This window comes from Adiantum capillus-veneris, chromosome 8, assembly GCF_014529385.1.
Source record: "Adiantum capillus-veneris isolate H3 chromosome 8, ASM1452938v2, whole genome shotgun sequence".
Lineage (NCBI taxonomy): Eukaryota > Viridiplantae > Streptophyta > Polypodiopsida > Polypodiales > Pteridaceae > Adiantum > Adiantum capillus-veneris.
Window position 1 is genome coordinate 122,577,337 of NC_140938.1, and position 14,676 is coordinate 122,592,012.

At 39.5% G+C, this 14,676-nt stretch overlaps 1 protein-coding gene across 1 annotated transcript in view; it reads right to left on the minus strand.

Annotated features, from left to right (window-relative positions):
- Positions 1–11,650: 11,650 nt before the first annotated feature.
- LOC147452878 (pescadillo-like protein) overlaps positions 11,651–14,676 on the minus strand; it is a 49,614-nt gene continuing 46,588 nt past the window's right edge. The window contains exons 11-13 of the mRNA XM_086518459.1: positions 13,624–13,837; positions 12,056–12,274; positions 11,651–11,948 (exon numbers count right to left, since the gene is read on the minus strand). Of these exons, the coding sequence (XP_086374585.1) occupies positions 11,853–11,948; positions 12,056–12,274; positions 13,624–13,837 (529 nt within the window). The 3' untranslated portion in view covers positions 11,651–11,852. The remainder of the gene's footprint in view (positions 11,949–12,055; positions 12,275–13,623; positions 13,838–14,676) is intronic.

Below are 14,676 nucleotides of genomic sequence, written 5' to 3' on the forward strand. Positions count from 1 at the left end.
GTATTCTCTAGGAGAATAGCCATAGCTTTTGTCAAAAGAGGAGGAAGGTGATGAAGAGGGAGAAGAGGGTGACCTCTTTCTTGCCCTTTTCTTCCTTTATTTCCTCTCTTCCCTTTTGGAATGAGGAGGAGAAGGCCTTTGGGTTGAATGTTTGCTCTTGGGAGGAGTTGGCAATCGTTTAGACCGCCGTCTTCGTGGAGCCACATCTTCAAAGGAACTTAAAGTTTCATTGCTTTCTTGCTCTTTGGATTCCTCCTCTCGTATGGGAGAGAGTCTTCTTTTGGGGTTCTCTTCAAAAGGTCTCCTAAGCTCTCTCTCCTCTTAGAGAGGAAGGGAAATCCCATAAGCATGAAGTTCTTGAGTAACTTAAGCTTGCAAAGCACGGTTGCCCATAGCTTGTTGCAACCTAGTAACAAGATAATTGACAAACATGGGGGCATCATCATTAGCACCTTCGTGTGCAAAATCAAAGCTATCAATGTTCATTCTACTCTCTTGGTTATTGTAAGCCATGTTAACAAAATTTTGAGTACTTACTTAGTGTATGCTTTGGCAATTCAAAACCTTAGTTGCTACTCCTCTTAGCCTTTGAAAATTGGCAATTAAGTATCTACACCCACGGCTCGAAGTGGTTAATTATAGAGTAGTGGAGTGGGTCTACTATTGCAAAATTGCCGAGGTCTAGCTCCTTTCGGACTTCTTATGGCTCAATAATGGTAAAGCCGTAGGAAAGTTTAAAAAGACCCCATTATTAAGTCCAAAGCTCCCGAGGTGTGTACCATATCCCACACAGTGGACTCAACAAAATATTAATAGATCCCAGTCCCACTTACCCTAATATAATTAACAAAATCAACCATTTATAGACTACTTAAGGACCTCTCTTCTTAAGAAAGAAAAGAGAAACCAAATGCTCTGATACCAATGTAATGGAAATGGCCTATTAATTTTGAGAGTAGCGGAAATTAGAGAAAGTAATTTAGGGAAATTACTTTGAGAGCATAGCGGGTGAACTTAATTGATGGTAGCAACATTTAACTTGGCATGAACAATACTTTTGCAAGAGGGAGAGTTTAGAGAACATGACAACAGTTGAGGACCGGATTTATGTGGAGCCAGTCCCCCCTCCAATAGGCATTTGTATTATAGTTTCTCCCATCAAGAGAGACTTGTTACAATACAATGTTTGTGTTCCTCGTGACCTAGGTGATGCAATGAAGATGGAAAGCTTCATGCATCAAGAGCATAACATAAACTTTGTGGAAAGCGTTAACTATCCCCAGCCTCAGTCCCAAGACCTCAAACACCTTCGAAGGTGGAGAGAGCTAGCAGGGAATGAGGGTAGGGAAGAGGAAGAAGAAACATTTTGTAGGAGAAAGAATTAGTTCATCACTTATCATCACTCTTCTTGCTAGCATACATAATAGCATAGTGATGAAGATGGAGAAGGTGGCAAGCTTAAGCATTGAAGCATGGCTCTTGGTTGGATTTGCATTCCATAGCCAAGAGTGTTGATGTAGGCTCTCAACTTGTCTACTAGCTTGGAGAAGGAGATGGAGCTCATGCACTTTGCACTTCACACAATGAGTGTGTGTGTGTGTGTGGGTGTGTGTGTGTGTGTGTGGGGGGGGGGGGGGGGGGGGGGGGGGGGGGGGAGTATACCCCTCAAGCATAACCCCTACTTGCTTTGGTCGACCCCCTCTTCTAGCCAAGCTTGAAGCTCATTGGACCTCCGCAAGCCTGCTGGCCAATCACATGCAGGATGCATGCCCAGCAAGCGTGCTAGCCTTGGGACAAGTGCCCCCCTTTCCCCTTTGAGAGAGAGGACTTGATAAATTCAGAAACTATTAATCAAATCTACTTAATTATCATGGACCCCTTGGGAGGCCAACCAATAGGCTTTAGGCACACCATAAGGGTAACCTAGCTAGGGGCTTGACATGTGTCCTTCTTGCCTCTTGGGCAAGAGGTGCCCTTTGGGAGAGAGAGTGGTCAAGCAACCACCCCCACTTCTTGCATGGCTCACCCCCTCCTTGTAGGGATATGCTTTGACTTTTATGACACCTCAAGCCCCTCAACCTTGGGCCCAGTTCTCACCACAAGCACAGCCCTTAAGCCCCTCAACCCTGGGCTAGGTTCCCACCTCAAGTACAACCCTAGCATCTCGAGTGTGTGACAAGCACCTCAAGCATCTCAATCATCAAGCACTTCAAGCATCTCAATCATCAGGCATGACAAGCACCTCAAGCTTGGGCCAGGTTCCCACCTCAAGCACAGCCCTAGCTTACTTAAGGTCAAAGGACTTTTAACACTAACTATTGGGGTCTTTAATGAAGCTAACCCTAAGGTCTTTTAAGCTCCATTGGTTAGACTTTCTTTTTGATAGACCATCTCTCATTTGGACCCCTTTACCATTGGCCCCATATTGAGATAGATCTGTAAGCACATGTCTATATTTTAACCCCTGTTCCCGTTTACTCTCCACATTAAATCATTTGGGTTGGTTAGATATTAGATTTTATGACAACGTGGTGACTAATTCTTTAGCAACATGCTTGACATAAATGCTCTTTCTTTCGTGAAAATTAAGGGTAAATTATTGGCCTCTCTTCAAAAAAAGTGTGAGCAAGATCCATTGTATAGTAAAGTTTGGAGTCATGTAGAAATGAGTGATCCTTCTCTCTCAGAGAATTTGGGGGTTGGTGGGGGGGGGGGGGGGGGGGGTTGTCACTAAAAAATATGTAAGATGGCACATGAGTTCAGCATGAGAGATTTTTTATTTGACATAGTGAAAATTTTGATAGATAAGAGATAATTTTATTTTATAAAAAGTGATACATAAAGGGGGGGTTTACTAAACAAAAAATCTATAATTAGGGAGGGGCATTTCAATGTTAACTCTACACACGGTTCTCCTTTTTTATAAGTAGAACTAGAGCAATGAAAGAATTTTTCTATTGAGGATAGGTATCTACTACACAAGGGGAGGGTATGTGCACCCATGGGCTTAGACACTAGGCACCAAATTCTTTTTTAGTGTCATGATAATCCAAGTGTAGGTCATCTCGGTAGGAAGATGTACGCATTCGTAAAAGGCAATTTTATTGGGACAAGTTTACATGAAAATGTACACTATTATGTGTTACATTTCCACAAGTATCAAGCAACAAAAGCTGAGAGTCTCAAGGTAGGGAGGCTCATACATATATTAGAGATCCCTAACAAAAAATGGGAAAGCAATTATAAGGATTTTATTGTTGGTCTACCTATGAAAATTCATGGCCACAACTCTATTTGGGAGTTGTAGAGCAATTGATCAAATGCATAGGTTTATTCTTACAAATACTTTAGTCAAGGCTCCACAATTGGCATGGCTATTCTTGTGGAGAATGTGTACAAGTTATATGGCCTTCTGTCTAATATTGTTAGCAATTGAGACAAAAAAAATGATGGCCATTTTTGGAGAGCAGTAATCCGTAAGCTCAAAACTACTCTTAAGTACATATGATCATCTTCAGATAGATGGACAAACTAAGGGAGTGAATTAGATACTAGAAGATATGCAACGAGGTACGTTAGTAAAAAGCAGACAAATTGGGAAGACTATTTACCTATCTTTAAATTTTCTTGCAACAGTGCAAAACATGTTTCCATAGGATTTAGCCCATTTGAAAGGTTATCAGTCTCGATCTCTCATTACCATAGGTTTCATAGGATTTAGCCCATTTGAAAGGTTATCAGTTTCAATCTCTCATTACCATAGGTTTCATCCATGAATGCATATATCTAGCTAGAGAACATTTTGATAGCTAGAACAATGATAAGCAAGCTCAGGACCATTACATAAATTTTGCAGGTGAGAAATGCCAACAAGTGTCCTTCACGGAGGTAGAGTGGGTGTTTTTGAAGGTTTTGGAGCGTTCATAAGTCTAAAATTGGCCCTATGTCTAAGATTTCACCAAGGTCTTGAGGTCGTTTTTAGATTTTTAATAAGATCAATGAGCGTGCTTATAAATTAAATTTACCACCACATTCATTAATTCATCCTACTTTTCATGTTAGTCATTTACGCACTTTGTTAGGAATAGACTTGAGGAAGGGGCCATTTGAGAAAACATTAGTGTTCTTAACAAGATATTTCCTAACTTTTTTTTTAAATTTTTCAAAGATGACAACTCTTCTCCGGGGGATGTCAGGACAAATATCTTGCCAGGCCCAATGGCTATACCACATGGATGACATGCATGGGGACCCTCTCCGTGGCTAGGAGCCTATAAATAGTGAGGGGATGGTTGGAAGGGGTGTGAGTCATCACTCTTAGAGGCCTTTGCATCTTTCTGTCCCTCCAATTGTTTTATGAGTGCCTCAAGTGCTTTAAAGACCTTAGTCTTGGCTAGATCATATTCCTCATCAAAAGCCATGTCTTGGTTTATGCCAATCAGTAGAGGATCAATTCATTTAAGAACTAGAGAGGTGCTCAAAGTTAAAGCAATGAGTGGGTGGCGTCTAATGTCATGGTGCATGTTGCACTACTAAAAGAGAAAAATAACCTCAAAAATATGCCCCATTAGCAATCATTGATGATAGAAGTTAGTTGTCGAATAGGGGCAAAGAACTGGCTACATATTATTTCGTGCTTGATCAAGTAGATTTTTTAATCTCTTTAGACCATGTACATGCCTTGCATGTAGAGAAATTGCATGCAAACTTGAAAGAAAAAACTCTTTTTTCCTTGCCCAAAAATTATTCAATTGCATGCACTTACATGCAATCAAAATTTGTATATTTGTGTGGTGGAATATTATAATAGTTTTTAATTATCCTTAAAGACATTGTGAGATGGAAGAAAATTTGCATGTTTTTGCTATCATGAAAATCTCATAGTGGACATTCTTTGGTTGAGAATGTTCTATGCTTCTAGATTAGTAAACATGCAAAGAGACAAGTTGTTTGCAATGCCAAATACTCCCAACCACCCATTTGCCGAGTTGTCTGTTGTTGGAAGCAACCTTTAAGTGGGAAGGGCTTAAAGCTAAATCCCAAGACACTAAATAGGGCTTCAATGCAAACATGGAAATCTTCTTAGAAAGATGGAGACAAGGGACACACACACACACACACACACACACACACACGCACACGCACACACACAAAGAGAGAGAGAGAGAGAGAGAGAGAGAGAGAGAGAGAGAGATTAGATGCGCTTCGAGTATGCAATAGTAGCTATTTTGCTCCCTACATGGCATGAAAAAATGACTGCAAGTTTTGGTTGACTTGTTTGGGAAGGTTGTGAAGGGTGCAAGTTGATCAACCTCATTTTTTGTTGAGGAGGTTGGTCATGCATGAGACGTGGGAATGGAAAGTAGGAAAAAACTTCAATAGCCCTTCGTGCAATGATAGTAGGATTGTGAAGCTTTGGTACCTCTTTAGAACTTTGGAAAAGGACAATCACGACCTTTGCTTTTGAATTTTAAACTCAAAGAGAGATATTGATGGCCTCCATTGATTCCATTCAACCTCTTAAATAGACTTTCTATATAAGGACCCACATGCAATCCATCTATGCTCAGCCTTCCTAGCTCCATCATTGGTGTTAAAGCCATGCAAGGGTTAGTACCCTTTAATCTTATTAATCTTAGGGAATGTCTATGCTAGACCATCTAAGAAGTTCTCTTACTCTTGAGTGGTTGTGAGTATTTCTTTTAAAAATAATTATTTAGCCCAATAATCCTTGATTTTCTATAAGAAAAAGGTGCCAATATCTATTGACTAAAGTTTAGGGAAAGGGAGCTACTTGTCTTAGATGTGTTCATCACTTTGGAGGAGCCAAATTGGCTTGCTTATTCAAGTGAAAAATTGACATAGATCAAGGCACATCCTCCCATCAAGCCAATTGAAGGTCGTACTCGTTGGGATGCTCAATTTCACTTGATTTGTCAAAACAAACAAGCCTCGAATGAGTTGGGTTGAACCAAGATAGCACCCCTACGGCTCAAAAAGTTTACCAAAATATTGTACCTATTTGTGCTTTGTGCCCAAACCTTGCGTTTTTGCCCTATTTGAGTTTCCTATTGACAGGTTATTATAGGCCGCTCTTAATTCTTTATATATTTTATAAGGTATTCCTGATGGCTTCAAAAAAAACACTACCTATTTAGTACAAGGATACTCTAAATAGAAGAAAATATTAAAGAAAAAATAAGAAAAAGAAAAACACAAATGTATCAATGTGCACTCGACCATGTCTTTATATGAACACAAAAAGTCATTTGACTTTCCATTTTCATGAGTCTTTTCATTTTTTAAACTCACCCTTTAATAAACATTAGACGTTTTGAAAGGATTTTTTGGAGTGAAGGTTCTTGCTAGGGGGATTGGCCCAGACACATGCTCGCAATGCAAAACGGACAGTGACGACCTCTCTCATCTCTTCAATAAATGCCCGGATCTGCGGTCTGGCAGAAGGATTTGCAAGTGATTCCAAAGGAATTGGAAGATATGTTTCTATAAAAATTATCTCTTTCTCGGAGGAAAGACTTTTAAGAATCAGGACATACTAATTGCAACGCAAATTGTCAGATATTGTTACTTTAAACAGACCAGGAACAATCAATTGTTCAAGAACACCATGGAAACAACCAAGCTTATGGAAATAATTCAAGAAAGAGGGAGGGTGATTCTGAAATGGAAGAACTCAGACGAGTGGATCAAGTTGAAGAACATCGTGGTAACCAACTAGCAAGGTTTAAGACGTGGTCCTTCCGGGGTGACTCCCGTGTAAGTCGATGTATCTATGGTCTCCTTGTGATGTCATGGCTCAATGCGATGACAAGAATTTGTAATTTTTTGGGTTGATCAATATAATATACTCACCATTGTGAGTTTTGCACAACAAAAGAAAAAAAAAGTTTTGAAAGAATTTTTATTTTTTTGAGGTTGGGGAGACCTAATCAATATAGACATTGAAAAAGCTTCCGTGTTTTATTTTAGACACTCTCCTGGTGTGTATGTATTGATTTTTTATTGATGGTGATGAATTTACACTGAGAGTTTTGTGTAAGAGATAGACACTAAACCCATTGCAAAGGCAAGGACCCCACTTCACGCACAAAAGGCATCAAAAGTAGATAAGGAAGGCATCCAGAAGTTCAAAAGCTTTGGATTTCATACATGCAAGGTCAAAACTAGGGGCTGTCTCATGACATATGGGGAATTTTCAAACCCATGGATACGCGAGACAATCCAAACTACGGTTGTTGAAGCTCAACATTAGAAAACCCATGAACGATTATGTGGGATCATCCTCACTACTCTGAATGAGAATTCTTTACATCCCTTGATGAGGCAAACATATGGTTTGAAGCTTGCAAATTGTCTTTTTGAGGGTAAAGCCAAGAATTCCAAGATTTCATGAAATTTTTCTTTCTTTGGGTTGATGTTGCAGGAAAGAGAAGATATAGTTATCCTTGTCAATAGGCTAAGATCCATATCCACCCAATTAACCAATTTGGAATGTATCATTGAAGAAGATGAGAAGGTGGTTGTGTTGCTCATCCCTACAACACAAGAAGGACTTTGACCAACTTCTCAATGGTCCTCAAGGACAAAAAGCCCATTCCACAAGTTGAGGATGCCATCGATTGTGTGTAACAGCTTAAGGATGGCATCAATAGTGCACAACAAGAAGAGAATAAGATCCTCAAGAAGAAGAAGAAGAATGCAACCAAGGTAACAGCCTCTTGTTCCACTACTTCTAGTCAAGAAGAAAAGCCTCTTTGTTCCTTCCCACGTGTACCCTCTCTAGATTTTTATGTGTGTGTCATGTGTATACCCATGAGGTGTGCACCATTTGCCACTTGGAATCCTATCTCTCTCACCTAACAAAAGCCCCTTGTATGGGTCTTGGATTCCAACCCCATGATTCCCTCTATTTGTATGTAAAGTATCCCACGCTTAGCAAAAACCCTAACTACTCCAAATCCCAATTTTGCACACCAAAATCAACAAGAGGATAATGGGTGTCATCAACAAAGACAACATATGTTATTTCAATAACTTTTGCATCAAAGGATTGAAGAAACAATTCCCTTGTCTCCATAAGCATCATAACTAAAAATGAACTTCATTGCCTTATCATCAATCTTTTTATAAAGTTGGATATAGTTGTCTGCACATAGCTAAGAGAACCCAAAAAACAAATCACGGTCAATATTTGGCTATTGACAATAATATGCCTAAAGTTACAAGATTCAAAAACTTTGTAGGCCATCATTAAGTACATGAGTAGCATAAGCAAGTCTCCATCCAAAACCAATTTGGAAGGTTCTTTCATTTTAATCTATATCTAGGGACTTCCATTAATAAGCTTCTTTTTTTCTTTTGCTTCGCTAGAGAGCATCTTTGTTTAGAGGTGCTAGCGCTAGGACATCAAGGCGCTGTAGTGAGCTATAGAGCCATTTGGCCATTGGTTTCCACAAGAGCCATGGGAAAACTTGGCTACTTGCTAGGAAGAAGCAACATGCATGGAGCTTAAGAATTGGTGCATGACAAAGGACAGAAAAGGTCCACGATACTAACCCTTGAGGGCACTGATAGATGAGTAGGGCACTGGAAGAAGCTCTCTATGGTAGTTGTTTGTGCTTCAAAATTGCAAATTGTTGCCTAAGGGCTATTACTCATATAAGAAGTTATGTAATAAAAGACACTAATAGTTTAAAAGCTCTTAAAGGGTTATTAAGTGAAAATATCTTAGGAAACCCTCAATATAACAGACTTTTTTCATCCATTATCAAAAAGAGCTACCTTAAAGGCTACTTGGATTACTTGTAGGTTATTAAGATTATTTTTAAAAGATTGTATGAATAATTGTTAAAGATTAATTAAATCAGAAAATTAAAGATGTCGTAAATAAAATAGACTCAAATAGCATTCTTTGATGCCATATTCAAATATTGGCACACGCAAAATGAGATATACCAGAAATAGTATTGATTTCAAATGATTGTGAGTACAACAAATGAAGGCTCACACTTTAAGCATAAGCACATTGTATTGTGTGCAAGCAACACGGTAGGTATGAGGCTATTTATACAAGAGGTAGCCTTAGGTTATAGGCTAGCTAGATTTGGTAGGCCACTCTGCTATTTGGATACCCATATCTAGGACAAACCCTTCCATTTCATACTGACAACAACTATGCATCGCTCAAGGACTAAGCTAGCATGGCTCTTAGGTGATGTCCATGACCATCTTTCAAAACTCAAAGGCTAATCATGTAACATTTCTCCTTAATAGAAAATCCTAAAGACAAAGCATGAATTCTCCCTTGTACCGATCTCTAAGTTTCAAAAAATGTTTGGGATATGCAATGGATGGCTTCACCACATGCATTAAGGACATTGACATTTTCTAGAACCCAACTACATCCATATTAACTAGTCAACAATAAAAACTCTTTTGATAAAAGCCTTTTAAGTGGTGAAGGTTTAAAAAACACTTGAGTGAATTTTGATATTTTAGATCATTTTATTTGGCACACTCCAAAGCTATAGAGCAAAAGTGCCTTCTATACTTTTAAAAGTTATGCTCCATATTTGATGAAAGAATCTTTTCAATCATAACCATATGCTTGAATTGATAGAAAGCATTGTGACCATATGCATAAGCTCTAATTAGAACCTTGAAGTTATTGAATCTTCATCCTTGCTTATATGCTGACATGTTATAATTCCATGACATTTCTTGTGCTATATATTCAAAAGGAAAAGTTATTCTTCATGCGTACCTCATTGGTATTTTGAAGTCAAAGACTAGTAAGTGTAAGTGAAGAAGAAACCTCAAGTAGAATTTGTGAATTCTCACTTGGTCAACTGTAATGCTTTCTCAAAACATATTGAAGTTGCTCAATTCAAAAAATTATCAGACATAGAGGTTATCGATATATGGTCCGCACGAAGTGGCAAGTTGTCAAACCCATTGAGCAGATCAAGCTAATTTATTTGTAAAGTTTGAAGCTGTTGGATAAACATGCTAGTTTCATTAAAATTGGTAGATATTTTAGCAATTCAAGGTAACTACTAAGTGGGTTTAAGTACGATTTTTCTTTTTGCAACAATCCTTTTGTGTGAATTGATCTCAGTTGTTGTCTAATTATGCAAGAAGTACCATAAAGGCAACACCCCTTGTCTTTAAATTGAACTTACTTTTTTGTTTAATTGTGCAAAAAGTTTAATGAAAACTTTCAACCAAACAAAGAAGCTTGTAAAATTTTTAGTATCTTTGTGATGATGTGAATTCAATGTGAACTTAAGAGTTTGTGAACTTGGGGTGAACTATAGGGGATGTGCATTGTAGCTTTGGTGTTGTGAGCTAGATGTGTGAACTAGGTTTACAAAACAAGGATCATAGCATTGGTAACAAACTTCCTCCAGGTGAGGACATGTTAACCCCTTAAAATGCTTTTTTTCAAAGTGTTTTTAATGTTGGCTAGTTAGCATGGATGTACTTGGGATCTAGAAAATGTCAATGTCCTTAATGTATGTGGTGATGCCATCCATTGCATATCCCAAACCATTTTCTGAAACTTAGCAATCGACACAAGGGAGAAATTCTTTCACGCTGTCTTAAAGATTTTCTACCAAGGAGAAATAGTACATGGTTAGCCTTTGAGTTTTGAAGAAGCCTTTTTAAGTGGTCAACATGTCCTCACCTCGAGAAATCCATTACCAATGCTATGATCCTTGTTTTATAAATCTAGTTCACATCTAGCTCACAACACCAAAGCTACAATGCACATCCACTACAGTTCACCAAGTTTACAAACTCTTAAGTCCACAATGAATTCACAAACTCTTAAGTCTACAACGAATTCACACCAAGTGTACGACCCACTCTCCTATCATCATGTTTACAGACCCATACAATCAATTTCTCCTACCAACTTTTTTAGGTCTCATAGTAATGATAAGCTATGGCAATGTTCATGCAAACGACTAGTGACAAACACAAATACTGCACTTCATCACAGACACCAAAAATTTCACAAGCTACTCTGTCTGGCTTGAAAGTTTTTGAGGAACTTTTTGCACAATTAACCAAAAAAATAAGTTGAATTTAAAGAAAGGGTTGTTGGCTTTATGAACCTCTTGCACAATTAGACAACTAAGATCAGTTCACACACAAGGATTGTTGCAAGTAGCAAAGTCATACTTAAAACCAATTAGTACATGCCTTGAATTACTCAAAAATCTATCAATTTCAATGAAATCAGCATGAAAATTTACCCGATAGCTTCAAACTTCACAAATAAATAACTACAAGTCCTTCCTCTCTTTTACTTCGGTTAGAGAGAGTTCACAAAACATTCTCATCTAACATTCATAAGGTCTCTTTCATCTCTACCAAACAGCTGGATACTCCGACACCGAAATAGACGAGCTGGTTCAATAGCATATTTTAAAATACCGGCAGTTGGTTCCCTAAACTCTACAATTCAGGAATGAGGGTCCAGGACTCCTTTGTTTAACAATGTTCCTATTTTAGGAATGCCGCAAGCTATCAAACTGCGAGACGGTAGGCTCTCACAGACATGCGCATGTGCACACATGAGAAGACACCGAGAGAGAGAGAGAGAGAGAGAGAGAGAGAGAGAGAGAGAGAGAGACTTCTTCTACAAAATGAAGGGCCTCTTCAGTGGAGGTACCACAAATATGAGCTCGTACAAAGGTTGCTAAAACGGATTCAAATCTGTTAGAGAGCAACTATGAGCTTGACAAAGAACCAACCCAGATGCCGAAACCAAACCCTATGTTACAAATTCTAGAGTAGTCACCAGAAGAACAGTACAAGAAACTTCACTCCTTCCCTGCCTTAATGCTATGCTTCCCATCTGCTCTTCTTTTCCTTTCCTTCAGCAACTCTATCTCAGCTCTCTTCTTTGCATTCCCAATCTGCAACAAGAAATGCTTGTAAAACCTTTGAACTTGTAACATATCACAGACTCTGCAACGCACCAAAATTGACCCTGAAGAAAGGGCGAGAAAAAAAAGAGGCAAACCTGCATGGCCTCGTACAGCTTGCGAGCTTTCCTTGGCATCATAGCCCTCGCAATAGATGAGGGAGTTTCATCATCCTCCACCACCACACCACTACTTGTTTGCTCTGCCACATGTTCCTCATCTTCACCTGTCTCTCTGAATTGCACTGATTCCGAGTAGGGAACCCCAGCAATCTCTTTCTCAAGCTCCTCCCTATATGTTCTCTCGATGAGGGCTTCCTGATTATTGTATGATTAGACACCCAAGAACAAGTGATTTAGCAACTAATATCACAAACAGTTGAGGAGCCAAACAAAGGCAACAGTGAAGGTACCGACTTTGGCACCTTAACCCAAAAACACAGTTGCTTTTACTCTTTATTTTCTTTCAACAGACCTCAAATACAGCCCACATAACCACACGATATTTCAAGGCCCATTCATATTGGCAAGGTTTTATCTATTCAACCTCTGGAAATTATGATAGAGAGTCTGTCATAGCTGGAGTGTCATAATTACATGAAACCATCGTTCAGGTTCTTTATCTGAGATCTCTAGCCAAGTTCTCATAATATACTAGATAACTCCATAGACTCGTGGCCATCACTCACAAGGAAATCAAGCCATCCGCTACCATGATTAGTGCTTAATTATGCCAAAGGACTATCAACTTACGCTCCTACATTATTTCACACCCAAACACACGTAAGGGCACATCCGTGTGAACATACATCATTAGAAAGGTCTGTTTTCTCTCCCCACACACATACACTTTTCATACGTCCTGGTTCAACTGTCACAAACTATCTGGTAGACATCTGATGCCTTCTATTAGAATCACTGAAAGTTCACTCACTTTAAAAATACGTACAAATTTATTGCATGTGCTATGTGTTAAGACACTAATCCAATAACAAGAACATGTGCAACCTGAAGCAAGTATTCCGATAGAGTTTGAACATGCAGTTTCCTAATTGGATTCAAGTTTGTGCACTATTCAAACTGCATGCAAGTAGTGTGTGAGCGTGCACTTCCTTGATTAAATTCAAGTGTGCACGCTTTGCAGAAGCGCATGCAAGACGTGTGTGCATGCACTCTCTTGATTAAATTCAAGTGTGCGCGCTTTGCAGAAGCACATGCAAGACGTGTGTGTGCATGCATAGGCATGCATGCACACACTACACACAGAAATATGCCCAAATTCACATTTAGAGGTAAGCACAAGGTATAGAGTCATGGTAGTCATCCACAAGTTGATATAACAATCAGCTCCACCATGCATAGTATTGACTACACACTACACCCCCATTAACGTCGTATGTGCCCAATAGTGGGTGTATAACTAGGTAATAATATATGCTCCCACACCCACGCACCACACACTCTCACATGAGCATCCATCAATACAAAGACCTGCGTACTGAGTTTCTGTCATAACTCTAGGGATGCAAGGCAAACTTAACCATAATGAAGCCTAGCACACAACACAAACAAATACCGCATCATTGAGGGAAAAAAAAAGACCATGCATGTGTGTGCATGCATGCTTGTGTGAGAGCGACAGACCTTCAATATTCAAAATAAAATACCTTTTGAATCTTGTCCACCTCCTGAATACCTTCAACACGATTTTCCATAGCACTTCCCAAAAAGCCATCAGAGCCCTCCAAACCTTCCTCCCCTGGGAGAGGCAGAACCTTCCCATCTGTAGATATTTGCAGGCGTTTTAATGTCTCGGCATACTCTGGTAAGTAGCCCTCTTTCTCATTATCAACAAACGGGGACAAATGAGCTGGCGGTACCCTTTGTTCAAAAAAGCAGAACCTCTCTCTCTCTCTCTCTCTCTCTCTCTCTCTCTCTCTCTCTCTCTCTCTCTCTCTAAAAAATACAAAGGAGGATGATTTCTTTTCTTGAAAAATCCCTCGGAACACCCAAATGGTGCCGATTCTAAGGGCAAGTACATTACTGATTACAAAGCAGGCCCAAAGAAAATAATCTGAAACTGTAAAAAAACAATTAGCCGCATGGCAAAAAATCTCAAAGCCAAGGTAAAACCTCTCGTAAAGAGAGTAAAAGTGCCCTGGCAAGCTAAGTGGAGAGAGGATGACACCAACCTCTGACAGATAAGACACTTCCCCAAGATCAAACTCCTCTAATGCAAATCCCGGAACCATCAAAAGCTACCAGCAGTGAAAAGGACAAGGAACGTCTGCAATGGCAAGAGCTGGAACCTCAACGAAGATGAGGGAGAAGAGACAACTAGCATCAGATGCCACAAGATGTGTAGCAGAGCACTGCAGTAGAGCTGACAAGGAGCCATCAGCCAGGGTGAAAACCACTCCACTTATCGAAGGTGATTCCTAAAGATCAAAGCTGGGGAGGGAACTGGAGTAATACAGTGAAGGAGACGCAGGGGGTAACATCTTTGAAAACATGACGGAGAAACCTAGTAGAGCGACAGCAAGCCCAAACAGACCCAATGCAAAGAACACACAGAATCAAAGAAGTCAAGAACACACAGGAAGATAATAGCAAACAAGAAACCGAGGAAATCAAATAAAAGAAAACATACTCTAAAAACAAACTTCCCTCACACCTACACACCCCACACCCACGCTCGCTCACTCACTCCAAAGTCGGTT